The 12,459-nt window shown below is 38.5% G+C and overlaps 3 protein-coding genes across 4 annotated transcripts; 2 read left to right on the top strand and 1 right to left on the bottom strand.

The window, feature by feature from the left end:
* LOC122289541 (xyloglucan-specific galacturonosyltransferase 1) lies at nt 1-2,217 on the top strand. The gene is given in 1 exon segment (XM_043096644.1): nt 1-2,217. A coding segment is annotated over 1 exon segment (1,806 nt). The 3' UTR covers nt 1,807-2,217.
* A 63-nt stretch (nt 2,218-2,280) lies between these two features.
* Nucleotides 2,281-4,740, top strand: LOC122289543 (probable phospholipid hydroperoxide glutathione peroxidase). Its single transcript, XM_043096649.1, has 6 exons — nt 2,281-2,476; nt 3,148-3,224; nt 3,479-3,540; nt 3,789-3,907; nt 4,128-4,295; nt 4,433-4,740. Exons 1-6 carry the CDS (start codon nt 2,429-2,431, stop codon nt 4,466-4,468), a joined length of 510 nt encoding a protein of 169 aa, XP_042952583.1. The 5' UTR covers nt 2,281-2,428; the 3' UTR covers nt 4,469-4,740.
* Nucleotides 4,741-5,325: 585 nt separating this feature from the next.
* Nucleotides 5,326-11,046, bottom strand: LOC122289542 (AT-hook motif nuclear-localized protein 5-like). Of its 2 annotated transcripts, none has more exons than XM_043096645.1 (5): nt 9,873-11,034; nt 9,123-9,190; nt 8,175-8,306; nt 5,941-6,099; nt 5,326-5,733 (listed from the first exon to the last, which is right to left on the bottom strand). In XM_043096645.1, the coding sequence occupies exons 1-5, from the start codon at nt 10,309-10,311 to the stop codon at nt 5,512-5,514; spliced, it is 1,020 nt and encodes a 339-aa protein (XP_042952579.1). In that variant the 5' UTR covers nt 10,312-11,034; the 3' UTR covers nt 5,326-5,511. The 2 variants fall into 2 exon arrangements, with proteins under 2 accessions (XP_042952579.1, XP_042952582.1); XM_043096648.1 differs by having other exon boundaries at nt 5,706-5,848; nt 9,873-11,046.
* Nucleotides 11,047-12,459: the final 1,413 nt, after the last annotated feature.

The raw sequence follows: 12,459 nt of genomic DNA, 5'->3' as shown, positions 1-12,459 counted from the left end.
ATGGCAGTTAATATGTCGCAGAAGAAATCAAAACCATCCAAAAAAGTAACAGCAAAAGAAATCTGCTTCTGTTACTCGATTCTGATCAACTTTCTCTATCGAATTCCTGCTGCTATCTTCCTACTGATTCTAATCTACCTATGGTCTTCCTCCACCACTATTATGTTAGGGAATGTTGTTCATGTTTGCGTCTCATCCCGGAAGCTCAACAACCTCTATTGCCTCTCTGCAGGAACGCAGCCAAACTTTGATATCCCAATTCCGGTAATCAACAATACTGACATTGGCCCTAGTAGTATTAATGGCGGCATAAAAGAGATTGTCAACGTTGTTCAGGACGACCCAAAACCTGTTTTTGAAAACAAAGTTGATAAAGACGGAAAAGTTGAGGCTGTAGATGCTGTGGAGGTGGACAATGTTGCTTTGGATGATCCAAATCCAACTTCTGAAAACAGAGTCGACAAAGATAAAGACGAGGTTGTAAATGCTGTGAAGGTTCTGGACATTGCTTAGAACGAACACTATCCAGTTATTAGAGGAGTAGACCAATCCAGAGATCTGGAAATTGCAAACGCTAAGAAGGTCGTTGAGGAACAGTTGCAGCTGCATCGATCCTGGAGGTCAGAGAAGAATCACCCGGCGTGTGATGGGCGGGGAATATATGTTTATGATTTGCCATCAAAGTTCAACAAGGACTTGGTGGGTCAGTGCGGTGACATGTTTCCATGGATGGATTTCTGCAAGTATTTCGAAAATGATGCATTGGGCCCGCCAATACCAAAACTTGGGGAAGGATGGTATCAGACTCATCAGTACAGGTTGGAGCCAATGTTTCATTCGAGGGTTTTGAAACATCCATGCAGGGTTTACAACGAGAATGAAGCCAAGCTCTTTTATGTCCCTTTCTATGGCGGTTTAGATATTCTAAGATGGCATTTCAAAAATGCCTCTAATGATGTCAAGGATTCCTTGTCATTAGAACTCATAACATGGATGGAAAAGCAGCGACCTTGGGCTCGGAATTCTGGTAAGGATCATGTTTTTGTGTTGGGGAAGATTTCATGGGATTTCAGGAGAAACGCTAATTCCCCATGGGGGACTAGATTCTTAGAGCTTGATCAAATGCAAAATCCCATAAAGCTCTTGATCGAACGCCAACCATGGCATGTAAACGATGTTGGAATTCCACACCCAACCTACTTCCATCCTCGTTCAGATGATGACATTATCTCCTGGCAATTGAAAATACTCACTTCACCTCGTAGAAGCCTTCTGAGCTTTGCTGGGGCAGCACGCCCTGATCAACCAGACAACATCAGGTCGATATTAATCAGCCAATGCAACTCTGCCGGCGATGAAGTGTGCCGGTTTTTGAATTGCAGTTCAGGGGCATGTGATCAGCCTGAGTTAGTCATTGAGCTTTTCATGGAGTCTGAGTTCTGCCTGCAGCCTCCTGGGGATAGCCCAACAAGAAAATCAGTGTTTGATTCTTTATTGTCTGGTTGCATTCCTGTATTCTTCTGTCCTTTCACAGCTTACTACCAGTATCCATGGCATTTATCTCCGGACCATGGTAAATATTCTGTGTTCATAGACCAAGAAGAGGTGAGGCAAAGGAAGTTGAACGTGGCGGAGAGGCTGATGAAGATTTCTCCGAGGGAAAGGGAGGATATCAGGAGCTTTATAGTATACGAATTGCTACCCGGATTGTTGTACAGGGATCCACATTCACAGCTTGATAAGTTTCAGGATGCGTTTTCCATAGCTATGAATAATCTGCTGGAGAGGGTAAACAGAATGGAATAAATTGTACAATAGGGGCTGCAATGATTCTTTATTTTGGTTACTGATTTCTTCCCAATTTTATATGCAAAGCATAGTGGGGCAAGTTTCATGTTTGTTTCATTACAGATTCCAACAACATTTCACCCATTGTACGCTTTTAATTTTTTTAAGAAAGATGAAGATATTCTAAATTTATTTCTTGGGAGGTTGGTGGGGAAGACTGTTTTTTAACGCTCGTATTAGAATTTCTTGGCTTAATATTGTGGCAATTCTTGATTGTGGATATACGCTGTGTCTGTAGTTCTGTACCCTTTGTGAAGTGCATCGTTTTCTACTTTACTCCCTTATAGCCGCGTCTGAAGCACTCTGTCCTTGCTTAGACAGTCCACTGTTCGAGGGTAAAGCTGGTCTGCATCAATAACTCTCGAAGTTGACTCAGCAAAGCCATGAGTCGCTTTCTCTTCCTTAAAAAAAAAATCTTGGGACCCGTTTTCTTGTCGTCTCGGTAGAGGGAATCTTATCCCGTTCCAAGCAAATCCGTTTGTGCTTTTCAACTGTTTCGCCTATTTCTTTGGTCCCCCGCAATTCAATTAAGGGTTCTCCAGATTTGTGTTTTGTGTAATTTGCGAGATCGGTTTGAGCAATGGCTAGCCAATCCCAGAGTAACTCGCTCCATGACTTCACCGTCAAGGTTAGTGTGTCGGGATATGTTTTCCTTTGTCAACTTCGGGTATGCTTTTCTTGTTTCTGTGGTTTTCCTTTCGGTGGATTTTAATATGGGCCTGTGATATTTTGTTCGGTAGGAAATGGGTTCGGTTCTATCTTTGCATCGAGTAAAATAAGCTAATTGAGTGATCAGAAATTAATGGGATTCATACTTTCATAGTGAAATTCGGTTCGTGCCTTACTGCCAAAGTGATCGTGTGTTTGGATGCTGAGAAAACGAAGGAAGAGAATAATCGTAGGGGTGGAAAATTCACCTGAACAAAAGTATAAAGTTGTGATTTTAGGTAGGATATTCTTTGGTCAGCAGTAATTAAACTAACAAATCTATACCTGACTGAATGGAACCACCCCTGGTCCTTAGGACCATTGGATCCATGTTGGGGGTTCAAACCTCCCCAACTACCAGGGATTATGTCCCTAGAAAAATTGCTTAGCCAAAAAAAAAATAAGAAGGGACGAAAGATAGGTATCTTATCGCTGTATCTTTAAGTCAGGAGCCTAGTCGTCCTAAGGAGCACTCAAGCTTTTCTTTGGGTGAATTATCGTCCTTAAGATCAGTTTGTCTTTTATGTGCATATTATCCATCTTCATAAATTGGAACCAACTCTCCATCTCAGTTAGCTTTCGTGCTTGCAGGATGTTAAGGGAAACGACGTTGATCTCAGCCAGTATAAGGGGAAGGTCCTCTTGATCGTCAATGTTGCATCCAAATGGTATGCTACAGCTTCTCATATTTTCTTTTTCTTTTTAAATTGCTTTTGTCACTGTCATTTTCAGTGCGTAAAGGTTCTCTTGATTTGCATTGGATGGTGATATTCCGATTTGAAAAAGAAAATCAGCCAATATTTGAATTATGCTCGAGCTAGGGACATCGATAAAGAATGATTGTGGCTCTATCCGCTGCGCCCTCTTACTGTTTAAGCCGCAACAATTGATTTATAGTTTTTAATGTTCATTTTTTATGCAGTGGCTTGACTAATTCTAACTACAATGAGCTGAGTCAGTTGTATGGGAAATACAAAGATCAAGGTTTGCCCATTTTTCATCTATTTTCTCATATGTTTTGATTTGTTCTATTTATTGGTTAGATTATTTATTTGAAGTTTTCTTTTAGTGGAATCATATTACACCCATGCTTTTTTTTGTGTATAAGATTTTATTACCGTTACACGGGAAGTATACAAGATATCCACCTAACTAGAAAGGAAAAATGCTAGAAACTCATGAAAGGTAGAAATAGAAATTCATGTACTTAACTTGCTTCTTCCTTGGTCAAGGATTGGAGATTTTGGCATTCCCCTGCAATGAGTTTGGAGCTCAGGAGCCGGGGAACAATGAGCAAATCGTAGAGTTTGCTTGCACTCGCTTTAAGGCTGAGTATCCTATATTTGATAAGGTAGGACCTGCAAGTCCATGTTTTCCTACTTATAGTTGCTCACAGTGCGATATGCACACAGGCACTTGTCTTAGCTGGAAGTATATACCACAGTTTAAATCTAAATCTTACCATAATTAGCAACTATAATTCTTTGAACTCTTAAGGCATTTGAAGCAATTTACATGAATCCTTCTCGTCTCTGTCCTATAAGATGACATGGTGCTCTTACTTGTTTTAGATTGAAGTGAATGGTGCGAATGCTGCTCCAGTGTACAAGTTCTTGAAGGCAGGCAAATGGGGAATATTTGGGGATGATATCCAATGGAACTTTGCCAAGTTTTTGGTTGACAAGGATGGGCAAGCTGTTCATCGTTATTATCCCACAACTTCTCCTCTTAGCCTTGAGGTAAAATCCAGTTTCACCATTAATGATGCCGCGATTCTCTTGAGTACAATTCGCTTAGTTTGCTCCTTTATAACAACAGATCATCGTTTAATTAGTTAAAGTTTATGTAATTCTTCCAACTTTGAACATTACTGCAGCTTGACATCAAGAAAATGTTGGGAGTGGATGAATAGTGATGTGGCTTGAGCATGGGCATCGGAACTTTTTAGCTTTCCTTTCATACCTCGTCATCCAGCATTGTTGGATCTGAGAGATGAGGTGGTGTATGCGCACCTGTGTATATTTCAATAATGTCATTGTATGACTCATGCTGTGAAGAAGAAGTTGCATGCCTCTCAAAAAACAGAAAAGGCAGACCGTTTAGTTATTAACAAACCCAAGTTTGAACCATTTGTAGAGGATCCAAATTCAGTTAAATTATCAAACAATCCTCTTTAAGCTTTTATTCAGAGCCCTACTCGATCCTTTACAAGGCCATACTTCTTAATGCTATCATGCTCTTTCTACGCATTGCAGTCACATCTCCAAAGCTTGTTAGGTGCTGAATGAAAAGTGAAGAAGTTATTTGCTCCCAAAGACGGCAATTGTTGAATTTTAGCATCAACCCAATTTGATCGATCAAACCTCATAACCATTTGATTTCTTGAATGATAAATATTTTGGTCAGAGATTTCATAAAAACATAACCAGGGGCCATGGGAAAGGGAGTTTTTTCCTTGAATTATCCAAAATGCACTTGCTAAAAGCTCCACATCGAGAGCCTGTACTCTCCCAGATTAGTAAGGACACCTTTCCTAAACACCTGGTACCAATCAGTAAAGAAATAACCAAACTAGAGAAAACCTTGACCGAGAAAATAACTTGTCCAAAAGGTTTCTTTATTGCTTTCCTATCAAGGGCCAAAAATAAAAAAGATCCTTTCTGCAATCATTTGCCCAGTCATACATGACATTTTGTTTTAACCGAATTTCCTCGTAGGACCCGTAGGCTTTCCTAGGAGTCCTCGCAAAAATTGTAACACCCCTGCAAATATAATCAATTTATCAGTAAGATTGCTTCCTGAGAATCTTGAAATGATGCCTTTGTTACAGAACATGTTAGCACAAACCCGTCACCCTACAGTCCGGCAAACAAGTTTTACATATTCTCTCAGATTCAGTTCATGTACAACAACACATATATACAAAATTTGCCATGTGTCTGTTGCAACAAATGTTCATCCACGCGTCAAGTCAATACCAGTATGCTGGTTTCGCATTTCAACTGGGCGAGAACTGGGCCACATGCCTGTCGCAGAGGGAGCATAATTTTGAGTAGGCAGGGCACTAGTTGGTGTGGCTAACTTATCGCGGCGCTGAGCCTCCGAGCCCTGATTGGGATCAGCCACTTGTTTGGTCTTGGTCTTAGAATCACCATACACAAAACTGCACACTACCACCTGTAACATATTTAGCATGCACATTAGGCATCCTAATAAACATATGGGAACCCACCCACCAAACCACCAGGCATTATTTGTACATGCTCTCAAATTTCAGGCCACTTGTACACATCTGTTCCCACATACACACGAACATGCATGAAAAATGACATCATCATCAGGACTTGAAACATATAATACACGTCAGGGAAATCCAGAAAATACCTGAACTGGGGTTGCTGCAATAAGCATTGCAACGGCACCACCAATAACAAGACCATCAGGACTGGAAATGGAAACACTTATACCACCTGTCCGATTGCGTGGGCCACCATCTTCAGCAACCAAGTAAGAACCAGACAAGCATAGTATCTGGAAATGGCCCTACAAAAGTGAAAAACAAAACAATTTTTCTGTGTTAAAAAAGAAAAGCGAAGAAAGACAAAAACCTGCTTAACTTATGAGAAGTATCTGCACAGTAGTACGGTCAAAAATAAAAAGTAGGAAACCTCATCATTCACCATATCAGAATTGATAACTATCACATTATAGCTCCTCTGTACAGAACTCTATGGGCAATGGTGCACAAAACAACTGAACTCCACTAAAATGCTCAGCACATATTACATTGCCTTAACCCTTTTTTGAAAATGGCCTTGCTTAATGCTCAAATTTAAAAGCTGAAGGACACGATTGGGTTGGCACAGTCTAATCCAACCTTAATATGCATGCTATCTTCCTCTCTTTTTCATAAATAGCACCAGTCAGTTCACCATTATGCATATTTGCTTCAGTTCGTGTTTTGAAGCAGACACATTCTGAGTTTCAACAGAACTGGCCAGTGTCAACCCCTTCGATTATCAAACGAGCACCCATTCATGCCTTAACTCTTTACTCACTAAATTAACCCCAAGTCCAGCACAACTTGTACAGTTCACCATGACCACTGCCATTGAAAACATGTTACTACCCCTCCTCTATTTCTGAGGTTCACTATGCTCATCAAAAGCAGCAATCAAAACCATTGATCTTATTCATTACCACGGATCAAGATCTCTTGTAACCATCTCTGTGACTTAATAAGAAGGCATGATGTCCAAACGCCTAATTTCATCAGAACTGTAACAAATACCAGTAGAGAAACATTTTTGAACTTGAACCCACCACCTTTTTTCCTACCAATAGCAGCATCACTTTAGCATGAGCTCCATATTTCAGAACCACCATTCTGATATAGAAATATGTGGGTGTGTGCAAGCACTTGAAATTTTCTTTTTAAACACAAAAGGCATAGCCCAAATACACACCAAGCATACAAGAGAAACACCTAATAATAGAGAACAACCATCATGCTTCTATTACCACCCTGGCCCTTGCATAGGCATCCTCTATTTCACAGTATCACAGTCAACAATACTAAAAAATGCAGACCAAATACTCAATGTATCTACTCTAACCATTAACACTATTTTTTTCATATCAGGAAGTTCATGCATTCAAAGCAAAAACCACAGTTATTTGAATGCTACCATAGTCAATAACCCCTTTTTATAAGTATTTTTTTTATAAGTAAAAATATTATATATATCAAAAGGAATAACCAAGTACATTGAACGTATACAAGAAAACACCTTGCCCATATTAAAGAGCCCCTAATGACCCAAAAAGCCCGTGAAATACAACCCAAAATACACTAATCCCAAAACATCCCGAAATACTCAAAAAATTACTTTGAGCCTCAACCCCTTTTTATAAGTAATTGACAAGTTTTATTAATTAAAAACAATAGTCATAGCCCAAATACAAGGGACCCCATTTTTTCTGATTAACCCTTGACCACCCTTAACCCATTTCCTCATTCTACCAGCTACTGCATCTCCTCGCCCTTGGAGCTTAAAAGCACAGTTTACAAGACCAAGCCGCAAGTAAGAGGTTCACATTCTTTAACCAAACATCCATACAAAACAGCTCATATCATATGCACACACCAACACCTGAACGTAATTCTCAATTCTTAGCTCAAAATGACTAGTTCGGACTGGACCCTATTGCTGCTATAGTAGGTATATAATGAATACACTGCTACTTTATCTTTCTTAATTAACAAATAGACATAACTGCTGCGACCTACAACATTTACACTCTAGATATAGCCATTTTTTAAAAGAATTATTTCCATATATCAAGAAAGACAAATTATGAGGGCACGGAACAGTGTGCAATTGGAAATATAATACAAATAAAATAATACTGTATATGTGAGCTCTTATATGGCTCTGCACAAAATGCTTTGAACAAAGAAACAGCACTTCTGATAATCTTATCCCAGTCTAAGAACTAAAATCCTCAAGATATCATAATGATAAAATACTTAGTTTTGTCAATGCATGTGTCTGTGGGGATGGAGAGAGAGAGAGAGAGAGAGAGAGAGAGAGAGTCAATCAGTCGAATGCTTCAACCTCATATCTGACACTGACACCAGTGGATGCAGGTTGACGTAGCGTTACTGAAGAAACTGCACCACTGCCTGACAAGATGCACACAGCCCTCGGCCTCTGTTGTGAAAATGATAATATTTTTGCAACAATGTCCTGCAAAGAAAAATACTTATGAAAACAAACTGTCCTGCAAAGAAAAAGATGAGATAATTACCCTAATAATTAAATATCAGATTTAACATGCCTCTGAGAAATAATTATGGCATGTTTATTTGCCACAAAACCATAACTTCGACATTCATACAAACATTAAACAGGACTTGGAAACACATGTAAATGTCTCAGTGAGGCAGATCAGTATTCATTTGCATGTATACATAACTTTCTTCCTCATCTATACATTCTAAGGTATCCTTAGAAAGGATATGTTAAAAAAATATATATGTTCTATTGCCATCTATGCACCTGTGTAATCACCCCATCTCTAATGAATCTATTATGAACAGATCAATACAGCTTTTACGTCACAACAAATTAAGAATCACATTTTATTAATCATAATATCACCTTCATTCCAGAATATCATATGTAAAAGAAGAACCTCGGAATCTATTACCACCCACAGAAAAACAATATGAATCTCAATCTTCTACCAAGTTATAGAAGGAAATTATTTCAGGGCTAGTAAAACCTTTCCATTCTCATCCATGGAATCATTCCATTTCATTTTTTTTAATCCCAGTCAGTGGTTGAGGATCCATAGTGGACCCAATGTGATGGGCACAAAGGCAGGGCAAGTATGTTGAGGAAAATATATATTAAAATTGAATATATCTAATCAACCCAGACAAAGAAAACAGTCTTATGGATGTAAATACCTCAGCCTCCTAAGGTCGTTAGGAAGGAAATTGGTAAACTCGACATTTGTGGCATATTTTAGATGTCTAAGAAATTGTGGACATAACATACCTCCCCAACACCAATGGTGATAACATGTGGTGCAAAAGCCACTCCAGCTGAACTGTTCATCCATTCACCTAGCAAACAAATAGAACAAATTGAAAAATAATCCAGACCTCAAAGTACATGCAAAAAGCACATCTAAAAATTATCTATTACAAGTCATGTTTTCAGTTGTATTAAGGAATCCCAAGAAAGGAAGCCTCAAGTCAAGACCAGGACCTCTTCTTTGTGCAACAGCTATTCACTTACAAAAATTCTAGGCAAAGTTTAGGAAAAAAAAAAAAAATTATATTATTTACAATTTAAATTGAAAAAAAAATAAAAAATAAAAAAAATCTGGCACGTGCTAATAAAAATTTTCAAAAATATCTCTTAATCAAATTATCGTAGATACCATGGAATTTATTGAAAACAATGACAAATACCGCACTTCTTTCATATACAAAGGCATTCAAGGCAAAACTACAATAGCCATCACCCCTTAACACCCAACATTTCTTTCCCTCTTCCCTTTTTTTTTTAAAAAAAGGGACACAGAATAATCAAATAGGCACATAAAAGAGTATCACTGTGCAGGTAATGATTTGGCAGTGAAGAAGGTGCATGATAAATAATCATTATCACAATACAAATAATGAAAATCAATTTTTTTTCACCGCCACGCCGGTACATGATTATAGTAGAATCATTTTGGTTCACCTACAGTCAGGATGGTGACAACATACTTAATTTAACATTCGAGAAAAATAGATATACCAAGAGTGGCTAGTTGCTGCTTTCTCCCACTCCCAGGTGGCCGCCCCCTAGCCCGCTTCTGGGTCAGCGAGTTTGAACCTGGTGTATTAGGAGAAGCAGACATAGAAGACAGTCGCAGAGAGACTGAACCATCAGGACCGTATTTCCTGGGCCTCCCTCTTTTCTTCTTTACAGGCTCACCTGAATGAACTCCAGGAGAGACTCCTATGCTAATGCCATGAGTGAAATTGGCATGTGGCCGCTCCACTGAAAATGCCTGTCCAACCGAGCTGCCCCGGACGTTGGACTGAGCTGGAATACCCTGATTCAACACGGCTCTGAACCCAGGTGGTGCTTGTAACACTCCAGACTGCGTTTCAGACACGCCACCAACTCCACCTCTATGTATGTAATAAGAAGCTGACCCACTAGACAAGGCCATGGCTTCTCTCCCATCCATGCATTTACTGATTGGTGCGTTAAACACGCTTATATTTTGCTGACTAAAGATTGTGGCTTTAAACCCCTTTAAATCTGAAACCCTTAAATAAACTTGAGATTCCTAAATTACAACCCGGAATAAACGCATAAATAGATGTCTCAAAGCAGGGGACTTTACGAGGGTTTTTCTCCGAATGGTGAAAAGGTTATAAAAACAACATAAATTTTAGAGCTTTGCCTTAAAAGAGGAACGAAAAATAAGAAAGGGAAACAGAACCCAACCAACCCTAAATCTTCAAATTAGAACCAATTGTAGATTCTAATTTTTTTCCAAATGAGTTTTACAAGGGTTTTTCTTGAAATGGGGTAAGTGTAAGCGCCGAGCAATTTTCGATCTTTACTCTCAGAAAACAGAAAGAAAGTGATGGTATAAGTTGAAACAGTTACACCCCAGAAACCAGAAGCCGAACTTGTGAAGAAAAAATGTAGGAAAATCAAATGCTCACAGAGCTACAAGAACTCATACCCAACAAGCTGGCGGGTCCTGGATCATGACTCAACACGCCAGGAAAATAAAAACCCTAGATATGAAATGAAATATAGGGTTTTGACAGGACAATGCAGAGGAGGAAAAGAAAAGAGAAAAAGACAAGGAGGGGAGGTTGAGGGAGGAAAAAAAATTGATTTTAAATATGAACTTTTGAATTAAAGGGATTTTGTGGGTGTGTTTGTGTCAGTGTGGGAAGTAAGACTGTGAAATAGTAGAAGATTAAACACCTTTTTTTTCTCTCTCTATTGTATGCAACTATTCAAGTCTTTGGGGAGTGGGGTCCGTATCTCTGACCATAAGAAGTAAAGTGATTAATGGTATTGGAGAGACAGAGTGGTGGCCTACCAAAAAGTACCGAACTTGGATGTCCTTGTCTGTTTGCCATTACTCACTACAGTTGGCCCCATCCTCTCTCTCTCTCTCTCACAAAGAAGCTCTCTCGATGGCACCTCGGCCGGTTTGGGTTTACCGTCATCTCTACGATGTACAAAGTCGTGGGAAACATTGAGCGTTCAAACTTCAAAGTAAAATGGACGCAAATAAACAAAATCAAAAGTCAAATAAAGAATAGAATTCTGGTATTTGCGGGAACTCTGATATTCCAATTGGCGTTTAAGTATTTTTTATATCAAATCACTCATTTTTTTCAGTGCTATAGTAAACAGCAAGTTAGTCCACGTCAAGATCAGATTTTTTTTAATTTACGTATAGTTTGTACGTTAAATCACAATTTAAAACTTCAAAAGTGGTTTTCAAATATAAAATAATAGGAGGTTGTTGGAAACTTGTTGGAAAATCGTGCGTGTACGTAAAAAGAACCCTATTATTTATAAATTAACGTAAGTTTGGTACGATTATAAATTTATTTTATAATAAAAATAAATTTAATAAATAAGATAAAATTTTATCATTTTACAAGTTCATTTTTATATAATTTATTTGTTCAATAACACTTTTTTTGGTTTAAATTCACCATGCAGAAGTGGATAGGTCAGAGATAATCGACCTCCACCCATTGGGGATGGCATGGCCGCTTTGCGAGCTCCTTTGGATGGTTGCAACATTGGTGCCTTGCTCACATGGCCCTGGTCCCATCCCTTGCATGGCAACACGGTATATTTTTCTCCCCTTAGATGGAAAGGAAACTGTTGGCGATAACAAATGCTCATTCTCTAAAAACAATCAAGACAAACATCAAGGAGAAAATCAAGACAAGCATGCAAGGAGTTGAATATGACAATACAGATCATGATAAACGTTGTACAGAGGTGTAGGATTTGATTTGTTCTAAATATAGAATGTACAAACATTGTTCCATGTATAGCATGTACAGCTATTGTTAGTGATTCTATCTTTTCTTACTTGTAAAGATTTCTATATAATAAAGCTGGTGTGGTTTTTCATCAAAGACATTTCTGTCTAAAACCTTCTCATGGTATCTGAAACACCTTTTTGTTAATATTTCAATTTTTCAAACAAATTAAGACTTTGACAGAGTGATTGATTAAATAATATAAATTGACGTCTCATCAAACATCTTGCCCAAAATATACTGCCGTAAGATAAAAACAATAATTAAAAAAAAAAAAATAGAGCTCATGTCAGTCCTAAAACTTT

This window comes from Carya illinoinensis, chromosome 12, assembly GCF_018687715.1.
Source record: "Carya illinoinensis cultivar Pawnee chromosome 12, C.illinoinensisPawnee_v1, whole genome shotgun sequence".
Lineage (NCBI taxonomy): Eukaryota > Viridiplantae > Streptophyta > Magnoliopsida > Fagales > Juglandaceae > Carya > Carya illinoinensis.
The sequence above is the reverse complement of the archived record's forward strand: the minus strand, read 5'-3'. Positions and strand labels throughout refer to the sequence as shown.